The sequence below is a fragment of the Saccopteryx leptura genome, chromosome 3, assembly GCF_036850995.1.
Source record: "Saccopteryx leptura isolate mSacLep1 chromosome 3, mSacLep1_pri_phased_curated, whole genome shotgun sequence".
In the NCBI taxonomy this organism is placed as follows: domain Eukaryota; kingdom Metazoa; phylum Chordata; class Mammalia; order Chiroptera; family Emballonuridae; genus Saccopteryx; species Saccopteryx leptura.
Genome location: NC_089505.1, coordinates 285,215,970 through 285,238,027, shown reverse-complemented (window position 1 = coordinate 285,238,027; position 22,058 = coordinate 285,215,970). Strand labels below are relative to the sequence as shown.

At 37.8% G+C, this 22,058-nt stretch overlaps 1 protein-coding gene across 5 annotated transcripts in view; it reads left to right on the top strand.

Moving 5' to 3' along the window:
* LCLAT1 (lysocardiolipin acyltransferase 1) overlaps positions 1 to 22,058 on the top strand; it is a 162,703-nt gene that overhangs the window by 75,358 nt on the left and 65,287 nt on the right. For all 5 annotated transcript variants that reach the window (XM_066378594.1, XM_066378590.1, XM_066378592.1 and 2 more), the window contains one exon: positions 17,845 to 17,991. In XM_066378594.1, the coding sequence (XP_066234691.1) occupies positions 17,845 to 17,991 (147 nt within the window). The remainder of the gene's footprint in view (positions 1 to 17,844; positions 17,992 to 22,058) is intronic.

Here is a 22,058-nt window from a genome sequence, read left to right as displayed (position 1 = left end):
GACCTGTTCTATTAGCTAAGCTTGTTACTTCGTTTTTCAGCTTGTGAATTGAGTTTTTCATCTGTTTGATTTGTTTTTATAGTTTCAATTTCCTTGGACATATATTCTTTGTGTTCGTTGAGTTGTTTTCTGAGCTCCCTAAATTGCCTTTCTGTGTTTTCTTGTATATCTTGGAGGATTTTTAGGATTTCTATCTTGAATTCTCTGTAATTTAGCTCCAAGGTTTCCAATATATTAAATTTTTTCTCCATAGATTTTTCCTCATCTAGCTGTGTTACCTCTCTTTCTTTTGTATCCATGATATTCGATTTTCTCTTCCTTAATGGCATCTGAGGGTGGTTTTGTTGATAGTATAAATGAGATTTAATAAAGAATAAAAAGTTAAAAAAATAAAAAACGAGAAGAGTTGTTTTTTTTAAAAAAATTAATAATGAAATAGAGAAAAATAAAATAAAATAAAAAATTAAAAAAAAAAGGAAATTATTCCCCCCCTCCTTTTTTCCTTTCCTCTCCTCTCCCCTCTTTCTTGAGAAAATCTTGTGGTGAACTGTGAATTATAACAAACAATGCCTGTAATGGAGGGCCTGAATTGGGGAAAAGTTATAAAGGGGCAAAAAAAAAAAAAGAAAGAAAGAAAAAAGAAGGGGGTATGGACCCACAAAAAGCAAATAAGGAAAAAATTTGGGTCAAGAATAAAATGATTTGCTTTTAGGTGTTTGTTGACTAAGATTTATGATGAGAGGAATAAGAGGGAAACAGAAAAATGGGGGGACAAATTAAAAAATTACTATTGTATTTAGTGGAACAAGAACTAGATAAAATGGAGAGCCAGGGGTGGGAGCACTGCTAGTGAGTTAAAAAGGTGAAGTAAAAAACCCCCAAAATGCCATAAACATAAGTTTGAGTCCCAGATAAGATAATTTGTTTGTTATTGAGGTTTGAATGAGAGGAGATGTAAAGGAGAAAGGAAGAAACTAATATAGAGGGAGAAAAGAAAGAGAGAGAAAAAAAGAGAGAACCACTAAAAGAAGAAAAAAGAAAAAAGAGGAGAGAGAGAGAGAGAGAGAGAGAGAGAGAGAGAGAAGGGTTTTGGAGTGCAACCCTCATAGAGAGAAAGGAAGAGGAAAGAAAAGATAATGGGAGATGTAACACTTATGGGTAGTGTAGTTCAAGGACAGGAGAGAGTAAGACCGGCAGAGAGTTAATCGGCCAAATTGAAGGAGGAAAAAAATATATCAAGAATGAAGATAAGAGAAACAAACAAACAAATATAATAAAATGGGTAGGTTATAAAGTCTGCAGATTATTCTCGATTTTGAGAGGTTATCTTGCTTTTTCTTTTCTCTCCCTCTTCCTGGTCGGTGACTCTGTACCCCAGGTTCTGCCCCTTTGGCACACTCAGGTAGAGGTTTGCAGTTAATAAGTCTCTATGGCGATGTCATGTATTGTGCTTTAGTCTCGTTGGCAGTCGAGGCTCATTAGCATTTATAGGGTCCGACAGTGAGAGAGTCCGTGTTCCTGGAGCCTTTCTCCTAGTCTTTCCTTCCTCAATTAGTAGCCTGATAATCCAGCTATGGGGTTGCTGCTGCCTCTGCCTCTGCCTGGATAGTAAGAGGCTCAAAGAGCTGGCAACTCCCCACTCTATTTCCACTCAGCACAGGGCTCTGGGTAAGGCTCAGTCAGTCAGAGCTGCTAGCATAATCAGGTGGGGCTTCCGCCCACTCAAAGACCTCTGGCTCTGCCACTCTGTCCGGTAACACAGGCGGGCGCCCACTCCCGGGGCACTTGGAGGAAACTCCCGCTCACTATCTGCGCGCGCAGACCAGGATATCAGACCGGCAGTTTCACGCTCTGAGTGAAACCCCCAACCGCATGGAAAAGTTCCAGCGTTGGAATTGGCTCTCGCTCCGTCCCCGTGTGCGGCTTTTGCAAGGTGCTGGGGCAGCCCGAGATTCCGCTTTGGCCCACACAAAGGCCCCTGACTCTGCCCCTCTGTGCGATAACACGGGCGCGCACTGCTGAGGCACTCGGAGGAATCTCTCACTCACTATCTGTGCGCGCAGACCAGGATCTCAGGCTGCCGCATTTCCCTCTGAGTGAAACCCCCACCAGCACGGAAAAGTTCCACCGTTGGAATTAGTTCTCGCTCCCTCCCGTGCGCGGCTTTCCCAGGGCGCTGGGGATGCCCAGAGATTCCACTTCCGGCCCACACAAAGGCCTCTGACTCTGACTCTATGTGAGACAACACGGGCGCCCACTCCTGGGGCTATGGAAGGAATCTCTCGCCCACTATCTGCGCGCACCGACCAGGGGATCGGGGAAAATGGCTGCCCTGCTTGTCTTTCTTTGTCTGGGTTTGGCGCGAGTATTAGCTTGTATTGCCCGGGTTGCCACAGGAACAGTTTTTCCTCGGCTTGGATCTCTGCATGGATCTCCGTGCCACAGCCTGGTTCGGCCGTTTGTGCCGCGGCCTGGATCTATTCACCCCCTTTGCCCGCCTCAGTTTCTATATTCACAGTTACCAGAGAAAGCCGCCCTGTTTAGGTTAGTGAGGAAGGCAGAGCATTTCTTACTCCCTAATTCCTTCGGGGTTTGGTTATATATTTAGCCAATTTTTCACTCGACCATACCTTTGGGTGTATTGTGAAACATCTGGAGTCTCCAAGGATAGGTTTTTCTGTTTCTGGTTGAAGATCTTGTTGGTTTTGGGGGAGATTTTTTGGTATCGCTTCCTACCCCACCATTACTCTGACGTCATCTCTCCTTCTATATTTTGTACATTAACCCCCTATCAAATGTATCTTTGGCAAATACCTTCTATCATGCAGTAGGTTATTTTTTCTTTTGCTTACCTTGCCCAAGGAGGAGACATATCTAAAAAAAAACCCAAAAACTGTTATGAACAATGTCAAAGAGTTTATGTTTTCTCCTAGAAATTTTATGGTTTGGGGCTTTACATTTAAGTATTTAATCCATTTTGAGTTTATTCTTTTATATGGTGTAAGAAAGTGATCCAGTTCCCTAACAGTATCTATTGAAAAGATTTGGTTATTCTGAGTCTTTTGTGGTTCCATATAAATTTTAGGATTATTTTTTCTCATTCTGTGAAAAATGCCATTGTATTTTTATAGGGATTACATTGAATCTGTAGATTGCTTTGGGTGGTATGGACATTTTAATAATGTTAACTCTTTTTATCCATGAGCACAGTGACCTTTGGCTCAAGCCAGTGATCTTGGGCTTCAAGCCAGAGACCTTAGGGCTCATGCCAGCGACCATGGGGTCATGTCTATGATCCAGGCTCAAGCCAGCGAACCGCGCTCAAGCTCATGAGCCCACACTCAAGCCAAAGGAGCCCTCGCTCAAGCTGGTAACCTCGGGGCTTTGAACATGGATCTTCTGCATCCCAGGTTGATCCTCTAACCACTACGCCACCACCTGGTCAGGCACCACAGAATTTTTAAAATATATAATACCTGACTATTTAGTCAGGGGCACTAACCTTTTTTCCCTTGAATTGTCAAGTAAAAAATGACAACGGCCGACACAGTAGTTGTCCATTGTGAATGAATCAAAATTGTATCTATTGTTTTGTGAGGTAGGCAAAACATATAATTTTTTTGGTGTGCCCCAGAATTTTAGTAATTAGTTTATGTGTGCCAAGAGATGAAAAAGGTTGAAATTTGCTGCTATATACACATAGTGGGTGGACAAAAGTAGGTTTACAGTTGTGAGTACATGAAACACAGAGTTTGTTCTTGTATTATTTTCTACACAAACAACTGTAAGCCTACTTTTGCCCCCCTGTATATGGAATCATTTTGTCATACCTGAAACTAATAATGCTATATGTCAATTATATTTCCATTTTAAAGAAATAGTACTGCTTTATTGGATGGTTGTGGGGATTAAATCAAATGCCAGTGGAGCACTATTTGCTGCTGCCTTTTATTTCTGTAGTTCCATCTGGAATGCCCACCTCTTGCCTTACAGAGAGGTCCTTAGTAGGCCTCTGATTGGGCCAGTGTCTCACAGACCCACATTATTTTCCCTGATCACCTCATCTTTATTTCTACCTCCTGTGTGCTGGTGTAGCCATTTTTATCATGGCAAACCTGTCTCTTGTTTCGTGCACCTATATAATTATGTCATTCTTAGCTTGCCATTTCCCTACTTTCTCAAATGAGTTATAAGCTTCTCACAGAGTGTCTTACCTATTATAGGCTCTTAAATATTTGTGGACTTGATCGAATTTCATGAAAATGCAAACCCTTAATGAGAACAGATTGTGAATTTGGGAAAAAAAGATTTCATTATCTCTGTAGTGAATATGTGCAAAATAAAGTAAGCAAGGCAGAAGTGTGGACGGTGAATAACAAATCCAAAACAGCTCATTTGCAGATGAGAGTCTTCTAGTCGGAATTTGCTGGAGGAAAATGAAAGAGGGAAAAGAATGGATGCATCTTAGTGGTCACAGCTCTCTCTGGCTTCCGACTATGCTAGACTGAGCTTGTTGACAATTTGGCATGACTTCAGGGAGTGTTTAATATTGCTGTTTATAATTATTTTAAAATAAATGTTTGCTTACCAATTATCTGGAATAGAAAAGAATATAATATTTTGCATCTATAGATCTATAGTGCCAGGTTGGAGAATGGAAGAGAGTTTGGAATTTGAAGTTCTTTTCTTAAGGTATAAAAGTGACAGACTTATGTAGTAGGCTAGATTCCAGGTTAAGTTACAAAGAGTTTTGGTAAGTTAGCTAAACTGTTTAGAGTTTGCTAAGATATATGCAATTAGATTTTAAGAAAAAATGTCCTATAGTTATATATATATGCAATTAGATTTTAAGAAAAAATGTCCTATAGTTAGATGTCAGCTGTTTCTAATGGTGGTATACACACAGATTCTTATTTTTAACCACTTAGCAAAATCTAATGAAATGAAATATTAAACCCAAAGGTGTCATAAAAAGTTCGTTTGGGCCTGATCTGTGGTGGTGCAGTAGATAAAGCATCGACCTGGAAATGCTGAGGTCGCCGGTTCAAAACCCTGGGCTTGCCTGGTCAAGGCACATATGGGAGTTGATGCTTTCAGCTCCTCCCCCCTTCTCTCTCTCTCTCCTCTCTCTCTCTCTGTCTCTCCCTCTCCTCTCTAAAATGAGTAAATAAAAAATTTAAAAAAAAAAGTTCGTTTGCCTGGTGAGTTTGTGCCAGGAAATGTATGCGCCACTTGTGCACACCCAGCTCATGGCTTCTTGGGTTTTCTGGATCATTAATTAATCACACTAGAGTAACAGAAGAGTTTGAGGCTTTTAGAAAGCTCAAAGTGGTAAATATTAAAGAGATTGTGATTTTAAAAGTGGCCACGGCCCTGGCCGGTTGGCTCAGCGGTAGAGTGTCAGCCTGGCGTGTGGGGAACCCAGGTTCGATTCCCGGCCAGGGCACATAGGAGAAGCGCCCATTTGCTTCTCCACCCCCCCCCCTTCCTCTCTGTTTCTCTCTTCCTCTCCCGCAGCCAAGGCTCCATTGGAGCAAAGATGGCCCGGGCGCTGGGGATGGCTCCTTGGCCTCTGCCCCAGGCGCTAGAGTGGCTCTGGTCTAGGCAGAGCGACGCCCCAGAGGGGCAGAGCATCGCCCCCTGGTGGGCAGAGTGTTGCCCCTGGTGGGCGTGCCGGGTGGATCCCGGTCGGGCGCATGCAGGAGTCTGTCTGACTGTCTCTCCCCATTTCCAGCTTCAGAAAAATACAAAAACAAAAACAAACAAACAAACAAAAAGTGGCCACATCATATATTAAACTAAAAATCTCCCTAACAGAGTAAATAGTTGTGTAACTCAATTCTAGAACTGCAACATAAAGTAAATAAAGGTGAACACTAGGAAAATCATCCATTGTGAAATATATCTACATTGTTTGGAATGAGACCAGGGAGAAGTCAGAAGTAACAGATTGACTTCTGTAAATGTTTTTAAAGGTATTCAGTGCCTGTGAGTATGTATGTTCAGAAAGTCCTGTGGTGTTTGTTTTAGCAGGATATTTGAAACTGGGTAAGAGGCTCTTCATAAGTTTAGTCTCCAAGAGTGTAATCTGCCAAAATACTAAAAATTTTTTAGTTCCACTTGATTTACAGAGATAACTGGAATTTTATCTTAAATGCCTTTGGTGTTTTATAAGCATTTCTCTTAAAGATCATGAATAAAAAGCCAGTGGATCAGCTCTGCAGTATACCTTGTCAGTGCCCTGGAGAAATGATGATAGGCATGGTGCTGCTAACATGATAGTGCTACAACTCGGGCTGTATGCTGACTGGAAACATAATTCATTCTGTGTGGTCAGATGTGCACTTTTAACTGTATTTCATGAATATATTTATAAGTGTGTTAGTAAGGTATAAATTTATTTAAAGAGGTCATCGCTCAATTTCTGGAGGTACTAAATTTATTGAAGTCACCTAATTTTATTATTTATCATATAAACACAAAGAAAGAATGTTTCTCTATTTGAGATATTTATAGTTTATAATACCAGACTATCTCCTGTGAGAAGGAAAATTCTCCCTCTTCTATCCAGCTTCCTCCTACTTAAAATGGATAGTCACTAAAACTAGAATCATCTTTAAACCACAAAGGTCTTTGACGCCATCCAATCTTGTGGATTTTTTTTTATTTAACAAAATTTTATGCTGCTCTTCTGCTTCACAACTCAGAAAAATAAGAGCAATACATTTCTGAATTGGTGAACACTCTCCATAAGACTTGGTGTCAGTTTCTTTAGTGCAACCAAGGTGTCAGTTTTGTCACTTACCTTAGGTAATCAATTCTTATTGGGGGGTCTTTCAGGTTGGTTCTTATGTCCTTTTGGGCTGTCAAGTTAAGAAAATCCCATTTACAGTTGCATCAAAAAGAGTAAAATACCTAGGAATAAATTTAACCAAAGAGGTAAAAGATATGGGCCTGACCTGTGGTGGCGCAGTGGGATAAAGCGTCGACCTGGAACACTGAGGTCGCCGGTTCAAAACCTTGGGCTTGCCAGGTCAAGGCACATATGGGAGTCGAAGCTTCCTGCTCCTCCCCCTTCTCTCTCTCTCTCTCTCTCTCTCTCTCTCACTCCTCTCTCTCTAAAAAATCAATAAATAAAATATTAAAAAAAAAAAAGATATGTACATGGAAAACTATGAGAAATGAAGAAAGAAATTGAAGAGGATATAAATAAATGGAAGGATATACTATGCTCATGGATGGGAAGAATTAACATTGTTAAAAATACCCATACTAACTAAAGCCAAGCTATAGCTTCAATGGCATTTTTTTACAGAACTAGACAAATAATCCTTAAATTTATATGAAGCCACAAAGACCTCAAATAACTAAAGCAGTCTTGAGAAAGAATAACAAAGTTGAAAGTATCATGCTACATTTCAAACTATATTAAAAGGCTATAGTAATGAAAATATATGTGAAATCTAAAAAATAAACAAGCAATACAGAAACAAACTCGGGCACACCAAACTGATGGTTGTCAGATGGAAGGGGATGGAGGATAGGTGTAAAAGCTGCAGGGATTAAGAAGTACACATTGGCAGTTGTAAAAACAGTCACAGGGATGTAAAGTACAGCATATAGGGCAGGAGTCAGGAAACTTTTTGGCTGAGAGAGCCATGAACGCCACATATTTTATATAAAATGTAATTCCATGAGAGCCATACAATGACCTGTGTACATTACGCATTATCCGATAAAAATTTGGTGGTGTCCTGGAGGACAGCTGTGATTGGCTCCAGCCACCTGCATCTATGAACAGGAGCGGTAGGAAATGAATGGATTGTAATACATGAGAATGTTTTATATTTTTAATGTTGTTATTTTTTTTATTAAAGATTTGTCTGCGAGCCAGATGCAGCCATCAAAAGAGCCACATCTGGCTCGCGAGCCATAGGTTCCCGACCCCTGATATAGGGAATATAATTAATAATATTGTAATAACTGTGTGGCATTAGGTGGGTATTGGACTTATCGAGGCGACAACATTGTAAGTTGTATAAATATCAAATCACTATGCTGTACAACTGAAAGTAATATAATATTATATATCAGTCGAAAATTAAAAAATAAGATGAAAAATTACTGTTAATTAGTATAATGCAAATTAAAGTTTTGAAATATTGAATCCAAAAATAAAATTTAAAGCAACAATGAAAGTGATACTATCAACTGCTAGCAAAAAAAGAAAGAGAAAAAAATACTACTAGTAACTATAGGCTCTGATTATACTCTGTATCACTTTTCCTATTACTGCTTATACTGTGAATGGAGTGGCTTAGCACACATTTATTGTCCAACAGTGCTGGAGCTCAGAATTCTGATGTGGGTCGCATTGGACTAAAATCAAGGCATGGGCAGGACTGGATTCTCTCCATAGGGTCTGTATAGAATCTGTTTCCTTGACTTTTCCAGCTTCTAATGGATGCCCACATCCCATGGCTCTTGACTCCCTTCCTCCATCTTCAAAACCAGCAAGGACCAGTTAAGTCCTTTGCACATTACATACTTTGACACTGAGTCTTTTTCTGCCTCCCTCTTCCACTTTTTTTTTGTATTTTTCTGAAGCTGAAAATGGGGAGAGACAGTCAGACAGACTCCCGCATGCACCCGACCGGGATCCACCCGGCACGCCCACCAGGGGCGACGCTCTGCCCACCAGGGGGCGATGCTCTGCCCCTCTGGGGCATCGCTCTGTTGCGACCAGAGCCACTCTAGCGCCTGGGGCAGAGGCAAAGGAGCCATCCCCAGCACCCGGGCCATCTTTGCTCCAATGGAGCCTTGGCTGCGGGAGGGGAAGAGAGAGACAGAGAGGAAGGAGGGGGGGTGTGGAGAAGCAAATGGGCACTTCTCCTATGTGCCCTGGCCAGGAATCGAACCCAGGTCCCCCGCACGCCAGGCTGATGCTCTACCGCTGAGCCAGCCGGCCAGGGCCCCTCTCCCACTTTTAAGGACCCTTGTGATTATGTTGGGCCTATCAGGATAATCTCCCTATCTTAAATTTAGCTGATTTGCCAAGTAACATATTCAGAGTTTTGGGAACTAGAATGTGGACATCTGCTTACCACATGCTAGTTGTTATTGGCCCTCTCATTGTACAGAGCTAGTAATATACTTAATTTAGGAATCAACTGTATGACAGGAATAAGAGATATCTCAGATGGCAGTGCATCTAGAAATTTGATTAAGTGGCAGATCAACACAGTATGAAAGGTTGGTTTTGGTCCCACAATAGTTTGAACCTCAAAATTTCAATTATAACCAAGAAGCCTCCTCTTGTCAACTAAAATCTACCAATAAGTAGGTGTTTTTTCAATGTAAAGCCAGACTTCTTACTGTCTGCAGGTACATATGATCTCTGGAGCTTAGTAAAATTTACGGTAAGAGTGGTTTTACCCATTTTTCTCTAGTATGTGGTTTTTCAAGTTTGAGGTTATCTTTAGAATTAAATTTACTTTAGAATGTTACTTAATTTTCTGCTCATATTTTATATTTTGATTTCTGTCTTGTATTTTCAGCATAGTCACATTGAAACATAATACTACAGGCATACTGCAATAGGATTATTGCAGGAAAAAGGCATTAAATTAATTGTCTGCCTCCTCTTAATGTTTTTAAAAACCAGATCCTTCATGGAAGTTAATCATCTTAGAAGAGGGATGTAGAGAACATTGCTTAATTTAAAATGTGAGTTAAAAAAAGATAGAGCTTCCCTGACTTTGTATAGCATTTATATAGTACCCTGGCAAAGGTTAAAATTCTGGGAAATGTAACTACTTATTCTAGATTTATTTGTGTAATTTTTGTTCTATATATTCAGTAAATGTAGTATTTGATCATGATTGTTCTGAAACGAGTTTATGTAAAATTTATATCTGTTAATATTATCACTCATTTTCATTTAGTAGAGGTCTGTGTGTAGCATTTCCTTGGTTGCAGCCACACCCAGTATTCAGGACTGAAAATACACGAACAAGAACAGCTTGTGTCTTCCACATTGCTCTTTGTTTCTGGTGTTGCATTCACAGTCTCGTAGTAGATTCTACAATGAGTTAATCTATATGTGGACAACAGCAATAAATCAGATTAATTTATCTTTGAAATTCAGTTTTAACAGCACTAGGTGAAGAATGTAGATATTTTATGATTTCCTTAATTATATCCATCTACACTATAACAAAAAAGGATTAAAATGGTGAAAATGGCTTCCTTTTTTTTAAAGGAAGAATAAATGTTAAAAATACACTTAAGTAAATAGGTTTTTTCCCCCTAGCCACCTCTAAAACTTAAGAGAATTTAGGCCAAGGAAAATGAGGTTCTAAAATTATGGAATAGATGTGAACAGTAGAGCGTGCTCAGGCTTCCTCCTGTGTGCTCTGGGAAGGCAGTGCTGATATGGGGGTGGGTTTTAGAGAGAAGATAGTGGGAGCAGTACCATGCAGCCATGCACAGAGGCAGTCTGTCCCCTGCCAGACTCCCAGCCCTGCCTCAGAGCATTAGAGTGTAGACGGCATGGCCTGCGGCGGGAAAGTGTGGAGAAGAGATGTCAGATAGCCTCGTTTCAAATGACACGGCCAGTTTTACTGTCATGTATTAGCTCATGGGCGTATGAAATAAATCGTAAAAATGTACATTTGAGGATTTTAAGAATGTTAAGAGAAATCTGGGTGTTGCTTTAAACACAAATAAAATACATTTTGATGGCAATGAAATGGGGAAAAGAAACCTCACAAGGTGTTCCTGTGATTTTTATGAAAGGGAAAGAAATGTTTAAGCTAAAGGCAGTAAAAATTCAAAAGCATCAGTGATGTATAAATGGAATGTGACAAGGCAAAGGCACACGGAGGAGAATGATCATATCTTCAAAGGAGTTCCAAGGGGCTGAGTCAGCCATTTCGCTTCCCTTTCTGAGAGTTCTGAAATATACAGATACATTTGGAAAGTTTTATGGCACAGGTCTTGTGCTCCCTCCCCAAGGAGCAACAGATCTTCTCACCGGGAATGGAGAAGCACAGTCTACTTGCAGTATTGTACAGTCTACCTGCATTATTATACAGTGTAGAACATCACTGACAAATAAGACAATTCAGAACTAACATTAGAGGAAAAGGCACTGCTTTAAAGATAGTATAGCACTATAAAATGCAAAGTATAGCACTATAAAATGCAAAGTCTATTCTCTGAGAGATAATTCTCTGAGAATTTAAACTATGTTTAACTAATAAACATCCTTAGAGAGAGTCAAGTATATATTGCAGAGAGGCTGTTTAGTACACTGGTTAAAAACATCAGTTTTGGAAGCCCTGGCCAGGTTGCTCAGTTGGTTAGTGTGATCTTCAATACGTCAAGGTTGCAGGTTCCATCCTCGGTCAGAGCACATAAAAGACTCAACCAATGAATGAGTAAAAAAATGGAACAACAAGTTGTTGTATCTTTTCTCTCCTTCCCTCTCTTGAAAAAAAAATCAGCTTTGGAGCCAGACTGCCTACATTTGAAACCTGGTTTTACTATTTGCTAGTTCTTTGAATCTAAATGTGCCTCAGTTTCTTAATATATAAAATAGGAATAATGATTTTACCTAATTCATAAGGTTGTCTTGAGAATAAATTGAATTAGTGAAAAATGCTTAGGATAGTATCAGGCACATAGTAATCATTCAATAAATATTTTTTATTAAAATTATTTTTTACTTAATATTAGTATTGTTGTATTTGTGATATAACATTTTTTTTGCTATTTTTCCATAAATTTTGGCTGCTATGAAAAAGAGCCAATTGTAAATCTTGAAAATTAAACAGATGATTGCTGAAATAAGCTCAATTAGTAACCATCCATAGCTGAAGTTCACCTTAGTGAGTTGGATGATCAAGTCAAGGGATTTTCCTTGAACACAATGTAAAATAAAAGGAGGTAAAAAGTATGAGAGGACAAAGCCAGAAGTTTTAACATCTAACAAGCTCCAGACAGGAAGGTTGAGAGAATGAAGAGAAGAAAATATTGTATATATGTTAAATAATGGAAGGAATATTTCCAGTGTTAATGAAAGACACACTGGAACAAAAGTGCCAATTGCTGAGCAAAATTAATGAACAGATTCTCTACCCCTACTCAAACTGGTGAAAGTTCATACAGCCATGGTTAAAGGGAAGACCATTAAAGCTCCCAGAGGAAAATCAAGTCGTTATCAGCCTCTTTATGAGTTGTATTTGATTATAGAAAATGGTGGGGAAATAGCTTTGAAATTCTGAGGGGAAAACAATTTGGAAACCTTGAATTCTGTTTGTAGCTTTAGTAGCCTCCAAAACAGAACAAAATACATTTCAGGAATGCAAAGACTCAAACATTTTTGGAAAGACATTACTCTAGGAGTACTAATAGAAGGACATAGGATGCAAGAAATGATAAGCAAAGAAGCCAACAAACTTAGAGAGTTGAGTCTAAATAATTAAAAATGTTTCTAGGAAGCATAAGGAATGTGTTAATAATAATAGTAGTTTGGGGGAACTATTGAATATTTCTGTAAAACTTGGAAGCAGGACAAGAGGAAAACATTTTGTTTGAGGAAGATCATATATTAGCTTAATGTTCATAGAATTATATAAGTTTAAATGTCAAAAGTGGAAAGGTGAAAAAATTTTAAGAGTTACTATTAAAAGAACAGAATAGGGTATCCTGTTTTCAAACCACTGGAGTAGAGGTCAGCAGACTTTCTGTCAAGGGCTAAGGAGCACCTCCTTCAGGCCTCGCAGGCAGTACTGTCTCTGCACGCATCCCACTTGGCCACTGCAGCACCGAAGCAGCCTGAGCTGATACACATAAACAAATGAATCTGGCTGAGTTTTAATCAAACTTGGTCCAAAAACAATGAAATTTGAATTTCATGTAACTTTGACATACTACAAAATATTCATCTTAACTATGGGCCAAAGATAGAGTGCTGGATTTGGTCCATAGTTCACTGACCTCTGCATGCCAGAAGAAGGGAGCACAGAAAACGTAATTTTAATGAAAAGCAGAAGGGGATAGAAGTGGAGAGAGGTGGGAAAGAAACACTAAAGAAATATGACAAGTAGGAAACAAAAGATATCAGGAAAAGATAAAAAGAGTTCTAATAAATGTGAATGGAGTAAACTTTTCCAGTAAAGCCAGAGCTAGACTCTCAGGTTGGATATATCCTAGATGATAATAGGATACTAGATCATGGTATATGTATATTATGTAACAGTGCTTCTTAAAATATGGTTTATATAACAGTGCCAGTTAGCAAACTGTTACTCATCCACTGAAAGGACAGAACTAGAGTAGTTGGAAAGTTTTTCAGTATTGTGGCATTGCCATAACTATGTGTGATCATCTTTCTAGTAATTTACAAAACTATCAACCATTAATGGTTTGGGAATGAAACACAAAATGAGTTTGAAAGGCACAATTAGAGAATGAATTCAATTCAGATATTAAAAAATGAAATATATCTATATTTATAGATATGTAAAGTTTTAAAAAAATCAAATAGTAAAACATTATAAAGGTATAATTCAATGTGTTTTTTAAAAAACACCCATCATATATAATGAGCTTTTAAAATATGGAACTATTCATATCAAATTTTTAACTGTTATTACAAAAGATTATGAGTGGTGGCTTAGGGTTGAAGGCCATAGTCATAAGTGAGTATTTTCATGTTTTAGTCTACATACTTTTGTATTTGACATTTTTTACAGTGATGTTTTCATTTATTGTGTAATGTAATATCTTATTTAAATTATGATCTCTTGATCTTATAAATGGTACTTGTTAGTTGAATATCCATATGGAAAACAAGGACCTTTATCTGCCTCATACAATATACAAAAATTAATGTGAGTTGATGATAAACTAAAAAGTATAAGTTAAAACAGTAGAGCTTCTAGAAGAATATGTGGCATGATCTCCTTATGATTTGGAGTAGGCAAAGATGTCTTAAACAAGGCATGAAAAGCACCCAGCACAATGGAAAAGGTTTATAATTTAGGTTTCATTGATACTGCATGTTAGGTTCATAACAAGATACCATGAAGGGAAAAAAATACAAGCTACAGATTGAAGATATTTGATATATATATATGAAACTAGAATTATATATATATTTCCTGTGTGTGTATTTATCTGATGAAGAACTTTGTATCCTACTAGTTTAATAAAAGACAATTCCATTAAAAATGGGCAAAATGTTTGAAGAGGCACTTCAAAAAGAAGATATCCAGATGGCCAATTTGCATATGAAAAGGTTCTCAACATCATTACTCATAAGGGAAATGCAAATTAAAACTACTATACCTGAATCAGAATGGCTAAAATGAACAGGACTCATAAGACCTAGTGTCGGTGAGGCTATCGATAGAGCAATTAGAATTCTCATACATTGCTAGTGGGAGTGACAATTAGTACAGTCACTTTGGAAAATGTGTACTACTGCTGGACATGTGGAAATTCTATGATGCAGTCGTTCTACTCCTGAGTATTCACTCTACAGAAGTGAGTGCTTATGTTCAATAGAAGACTGTTATGAAAATATCTGTATTAACTTTATTTCTAATATCCAATAAATCTCTCCATCAGAAGTATAAATAAGTTGTGATATACTCATGTAATTGACTATTACACAGCAATGCAAAGAAGGAAATACTGCTGAACATATAGATAGCATGGATGAGTCTCACTGACACAATACTGAGCCAATGACAAAAGGATATGTGCTGTGTGCTTTCATTTTCATGATTTATGGTGAAAGAAGTCAGGATAATGGTTGCCTTTGATGGGTTTTGGGGGTGATATTGATTGGCAGAAGAGCACAGGGGAGCATTCTGGAATGCTGGAAAGGTTTTAATCTGGATTGTGGCCACACAGATATATGGAACAATTTATTAAGCTTAACACCTACATACTTAGTATCTACATAGTTTACTATTATATCTCAATAAAAATGTAAAAAAAATCCCAAAAAACCAACCAACTTACTTTTTACTCTCTGATTTGAAATCTATCATTATACTATATGTTTCTTATATATTCAAGGGCCTTTTTCTAGGTCTGGCATTCTTTTTGTGTCTGTTTTTGCAGGTATACTGTTCTGATTATTGCCTCATAATACATTTAATGAATATGTTTAATGGCATGAATCTTTCCTACTATTCTTCTATTTTAAAATTATCTTTGGCATGACCTGTGGTGGTGCAGTGAGTGGATAAAGCATCGACCTGGAATGTTGAGGTCACTGGTTGGAAACTCCAGGCTTGCCTGGTCAAGGCACATATGAGAAGCAACTACTATGAGTTGATGCTTCCCATTCTTTTTTCACTTCTCTCTCTCTCCTCTCTAAAATCAGTAAATAAAATCTTAAAAAGATAAATAAAATATTTAAAAATTATCTTGGCTATTCTCACCTCTTTAGTATTACACATAATCTTTAGGATCAATTAGCCAAATTCTCACGTACCCTCGTGTCTGGAATTTTTATTTTAATTACATGAAACTGATAAATTATAAATTTGAAGATCATTGGTATGTGGATTGAGTTCAGAAATATTGTATATCTTAGCATTAGTAGTTGTCTTCATGTTGTGTCTACAGACGTGTTTTTTTAAACATTTTTATTTTGCTGTTGTGAATAGAAACTTTGTTATACATATTTATATGTTACTTGATATACTATTTTTTGTATTATTGGAACTTCTTAATCATAATAACAATCACTATTATTTAAATAATCTTATTTACTTTTTATAATAGCCTCTCTGAGAAAAATACTGTTATGTTACAGCATTTGCTAATTCTTACATTTGGAGTCAATGGGGGACAACACTTAAGGATGAACAGCTGGTTTGTGATGGAGTTATGATTCTAACCCAGGCAGTCTCACTTCAGAGCTACGTGGCCTGATAACAGTGAATTGCTGGCCTAGGTGTGCTTGAGTGAAGAAGAGAGACGTGTGTGAGGGTCAGATGTAGGCTCAAGTCCAGTACGGGTAGATATCACTGGCAGTATACTGGGTGCATAACAGCAAGATCTATGCTAAGAATAGATTCTTTGATATATGTTTATTTATATTTGTAGAATACAGTATTCTAGTTTGGACTTATTCAAACTAAATAAAGTTATAGAGTTTTTTTAATAATTAAGAAATTATTTAATACTTTTATATAATCTCAGATACTACTGTATTTACCAAATGATGGTAAATAGCTATTGTTTTAGTTGTGTTCTTTGTTTGCAAGGAACTATCATTCAAGTCCATTTTAGTGTTTTTTAACCTCCAGTCTGTGGACTGCCATACATTTCATGTATGAAGAATATTATCTTCATACAACATCAGGGTGGGTGGTTAACTCTTTCATAGACCAGCATCGGTCTGCAGACCTACAGTTGAAAACCACTGACTGAAATAGTATAAGTATATTATAAAGATACACAGTGTATTCAGGGAGATGGATGCCTAAGAGGTGGTTCTGAAACCTGGCCAGTGCTTGTGAAGACTAAAACTGTCTTTTGTTCTGAATCAATATTAGCTTTAGGTACCTCAGCTGCAAGATTACCTTTAGGCTTTCACGGTAGTACACTATTTTTATCTTGCCTCAGCTGCTAGCAGTTCTGTTACCTGCTTTTTTGTCCATCCATTTGCATTTATATAGATACCAACGTTTTATTTCCATGGTCCCAGGTAAAATTTCTGAGAACATGTAATTGGCTAAGATAGTTAACTGTGTTTGGGCCAAGCATTTCATGCTCCATAGCCTATTGAATAGACTTTGGATTAACTGAATTAAGTTAGATGTTTACCACAGTAGTTCTAGTCATTTCTTGCCAGGGTGGGATGGTTGGTTGGATAAAACATGGCTCTTTTAGGGCCACCTCTTTGGTGACTAGGTTGATTTGCCCTAGGGAAAGGGAACATGATCACAGTGTATACTCTGATTAACGTGTTTATAGCCATTGCACATTTTCCCTTTTAAATAAAACCTAAAGAAGTGGCTAACATTGAAAATAGCAGTTGAATTTAGAGATTGAGTAGTACAGAAGGGGAATATTAAAGTGTGCCTATAGCCTGTCCAGGTAGTGGCTCAGTGAGCATCGGACTGAGATGCAGAGGACCCAGGTTCAAAACCCTGAGGTTGCTGGCTCGAGTGTGGGCTCATCTGGTTTGAGCACAGCTCACCGGCTTGATCCCAGGGTCACTGGCTCGAGCAAGGGGTCACTTGGTCTGCTGTAGCCCCCTGGTCAAGGCACATACGAGAAAGCAATCAATGAACAACTAAGGTGCCACAACGAAGAATTGATGCTTGTCATCTTTCTCCCTTCCTGTCTGTCTGTCCTTATCTGTCTATCTCTCTGTCACCAATAAATAAATAAATAAATAAATAAATAAATAAATAAATAAATAATAAGGTGTGCCTGTATGCATGTAAGCCTGACACATAGTCGTCGTAGGTAGCTTGGTTAAATTGTCTGTTTACGTAGGATTGTTAAAACTTGGGATGAGTTACTAATAAATACTAGAGAAGTCTTTTTCTTTAATATTTTAATAACTAGGTTTGACTTGAAAATGGATTTTGAGAATTTTGTAAACCCAAGAATTTAACAAACTTCTTTAAGAGTATTCTCTGGTATATGTGTTATTTAACCCAAGATTTGTGCTGAATTTAAGAAATATGAAATTCTTATTATGATAGTAAATCACTCATAGTTAAACAAAAAAACTGAAATATTATATACAATAATATGGATATTGGCAATAAAATTGTATATAACTGCTTGTTAAATTGATCCTAGGTTGGGCTATGCAGGCTGCTGCCTACATCTTCATTAATAGGAAATGGAAGGATGATAAGAGCCATTTTGAAGACATGATTGATTATTTTTGTGATATACATGAACCACTTCAACTTCTCATATTCCCAGAAGGGACTGATCTCACAGGTAAGGTAGCTTGGATTTGGATCACAGAGTTTTAAAAAATGAAAGAACTTAGTAATTATCTAGTCTAAACTTCTTATTTCTTAGAGCAAAATTTTAGCTCAGTTGGTTAGAGCATCGTTCTGAAGTGCAGAGGTGCTGGATCAATTTCTGATCGGGGCACAGACAGCAGATCTATGTTCCTGTCTGTCTCACCCTCTCCCTCTCTCACTGAAATCAGTAAATAACACTTTTTAAAAAGAGCAAAATTTAAAACTTAATACCTGGTTACTTCAAGAAAGATGCAGCAGAATTTGAGAAGAATCCAGTGGATGAAGGTCTGCTGTATGAGGGAAGATAGACTAAAGTAGGACAGAACTGAAATGTACAAGTCACATAATATGGAGTGATGGGACATGAATTTATCTCCAGAATTGAGGATTCTCAGATTGAGGCAACTAAGAGCTACTAAGAGGGGCAAACTTTAGAGCTTAAAAGAAGAGAGACTATGCAAACGAACAACTAATTCATTCTCTGGACATATTAATGCATGGAACCAGTACCAAAAGGACAGTTTAATGGAAAATACAAATTACACAACTATTTAAGTAAGTGAATGGGTGACTGAGGCATAATATGTCAACACAGGAAATTAAAGTAGTTTGGGAAATATTGATAGCAAGGAAGAGATCTTTGACTCATCTATTGCAAATAGAACTAAGAAATGAACCATGGAACTTTAATGTACCAGTTATTATAGACTAAAATGTATGTTTACTATATAGTATATATTTTATTTTTATAGTTAAAATTCTAAAAGCAGTTGGTTACTGAGGATAATACTGGCTGCATATTGTTTAAGCTTGAAAATATATTGTTAGTTGATTCATTACAGAGCTAAACTATCATTGGGAAATTATTGTGGACCAGAGCCATATTTAAATTATAATACTTAGAATATATAATACTTAAATTGTGCATTGAAATAGCTATGTTAACGCATCATTTACTAAAATGATAGATTAACTTATATTTGTGCAAGTCAAAATGCACACTAAAGAATAGCAACTGTGGGAATTACTTAATAATTAAAAGCTAATGGAGTGAAAGCTCAGATTGTTGCTACTTTGGTACATTAGTGTTTAAATGTTCATACATTAGACCTTCAGAGCCTACATAATATATATTTAAAACTTTTTTTTAGTCTGTATTTTTTGTCAAGTGTCTTTTTTAAGTGATGAACTTAACACCTAGTTGCATATTTTCAGGGTCCAGAGTTCTCAGCATTACATGATGTAGTTACATATTTTTAAAGTTAAATGGCAAATTTATTTTTAAGGCCAACTTGCAAAAGCCAGACTATTTGCCAGATAGAGAAAACAGACCAATCTTGAGGCTTTAAAAAGCTTTAAAAAACAGTATTACACAGTTTCAAGTGGGCTAAATTTTTTTTTAAGTAGACTACCAAAATACTTTTCAGTTTTGAAAAAGTACCTGTTAATTCAAAGATGTTTTTAGTTAACCACAGTTAACTCTAAATTTGAACTTTTAAATCCAAAGAGAATATGTAGTCTTAAGTTCTGAATGTAGCTTGCTTGCACATTTTCAACTAAGTACATTTAATGTTTACATATATTCTGCCTTCATATGTGATTGTTAATTATAACTTTTTTCTTGCTTAGGTAAGTAATTTATGTTAATGTGAGGATATTTAGAAATCTAGGAATTCAAGAATTACTCTATTCCTACTGCCCATAGAGAAACACTATTCTAATTGTACTCCATTGCTTGTCTGTCATTTGGTCACACACAGGTATACACACACATACATAGGTATATGTATGGGAATATAAACATACATTTCTATACTTTTAAACAAAACCAGAAAATTAGAATTATACTTTTTCTTATAATTAATGTTATATTGTAATCTCTCACATCATTACACATTCTTTGAAAACATGTTTTAAAGATTGGGTAGCTTTTTAAAAATATATATTGGGCCCTGGCCGGTTGGCTCAGCGGTAGAGCGTCGGCCTAGCGTGTGGAGGACCCGGGTTCGATTCCCGGCCAGGGCACACAGGAGAAGCGCCCATTTGCTTCTCCACCCTTCCGCCGCGCTTTCCTCTCTGTCTCTCTCTTCCCCTCCCGCAGCCAAGGCTCCATTGGAGCAAAGATGGCCCGGGCGCTGGGGATGGCTCTGTGGCCTCTGCCTCAGGCGCTAGAGTGGCTCTGGTCGCAACATGGCGACCCCCAGGATGGGCAGAGCATCACCCCCTGGTGGGCAGAGCGTCGCCCCTGGTGGGCGTGCCAGGTGGATCCCGGTCGGGCGCATGCGGGAGTCTGTCAGACTGTCTCTCCCTGTTTCCAGCTTCAGAAAAATGAAAAAAAAAAAAAAAAAATATATATATATATATATATATATATATTGGTTATTTAATCAGAGTTCTCATGAAAAATAGAACTAAAAGGCTGTGTGTGTGTGTGTGTGTGTGTGTGTGTGTGTGTGTGTGAGAGAGAGAGAGAGAGAGAGAGAGAGAGAGAGATGTGAAGCCCACTCACATTATGGAGGGTAATTGGCTTTACTCAGAGTCTACTAATTTAAGTACTAATCTCATCAAAAATACCTTCACAGAAACACCTGGAATAATGTTTGGTCTATTTGAACATAAAATTAACTATCAAAATTGGTGTGCCATAATTTTCGTTTTTGTTAAATCTGATTTGGAAAGATTTTCTAAGTTTTGACAATTATAACATTACATACAATTAAACATTTTTTGGCCTGACCAGGCAGTGGTGCAGTGGATAGAGCTTTGGACTGGGATGCAGAGGACCCAGGTTCGAGACCCCAAGGTCACCAGCTTGAGCGTGGGCTCATCTGGTTTGAGCAAAAACTCACCAGCTTGGACCCAAGGTCGCTGGCTTGAGCAAGGGGTTACTCAGTCTGCTGAAGGCCCGAGGTCAAGGCACATATGAGAAAGCATCAATGAACAACTAAAGCACCACAACGAAAAACTGATGATTGATGCTTCTCATCTCTCTCTGTTCTTGTCTGTCTGTCCCTATCTATCCCTCTCTCTGACTCTCTCTCTGTCCCTGTAAAAAAAAAAAAAATTGTATATAATACTTCTTTGTTTAACATATTAATGCCCAGAGCATTCATAAATGCTGTACCGAAAAATGAAGATAAGGAGAGAATAATAGAAGATGGGGGTGTAGGGTGCTGTCTTATATAAGGTAGTTAGAGAAAGCCCCTTATGTTTCTGTAAAGTAGAGACTAAATCAACAAAGCAGGAAACCATGCAGGTATTGGGGTAGAAGGCATTCTGGGGTAGCGAGAAGAACAAATGCACAGATCCTGAGGTAGGAACATGCCTGGCTGGTTTGAGAACAGCGAAGTGGCCAGTCAGCCCTTTGGAATAGACAGAATGCTGGCATCGGAGTGTTACAGGGAGTGAGCTGACAAGACAGAAGGTTGTGATCAGCAAGTGGGATGCAGTTACCAGTAACCACAGAGTCTGGGGATGATAGATGAAGTGGGGATGAAAGCAAAACCCTGCCTTTCTAATCTCTCTGTGACTCCGATTATTTCTACCTCCCCACATTGTGACTGTCTATTTTAGAGCCACTAAATATTTGTATGCACATTCTATAACAGAGATCAATTTGGTCTTCAGTTCCCTAAAGTCTGTGATGAGCTAGAAAAGCAGAGTAGTTAACTACTTGTCGTTGTAATGTCCTTGGGCTTCCTCGTCCCGAGGAAGGTCCTGCCAGCTGTTGATAAAATGGTGTTTTGTACTCCTACCCAGGATGTTCTCCTTGGCGGTATGTGTGAGGAGCTTATTACATTTTATGTTTAGGGTCTTTACTTTTGACTTGCTGGGGATATGTGGGTATTTAGTTCTTTGACTCAATTCCTCTTTATTTATTTATTTTTTTAAATAATGAATGCTTTTTATAGGAGCATTCTTTGAATATTTTGAATCCATCTGTGGTTTTTTTGAGGTTTTGAGTGCTCCATGGTCTTAAATTTACTCCTAGGAAAGTTAAATATATATATATGTCTTTTTCTTGTGACTTGGAATAGT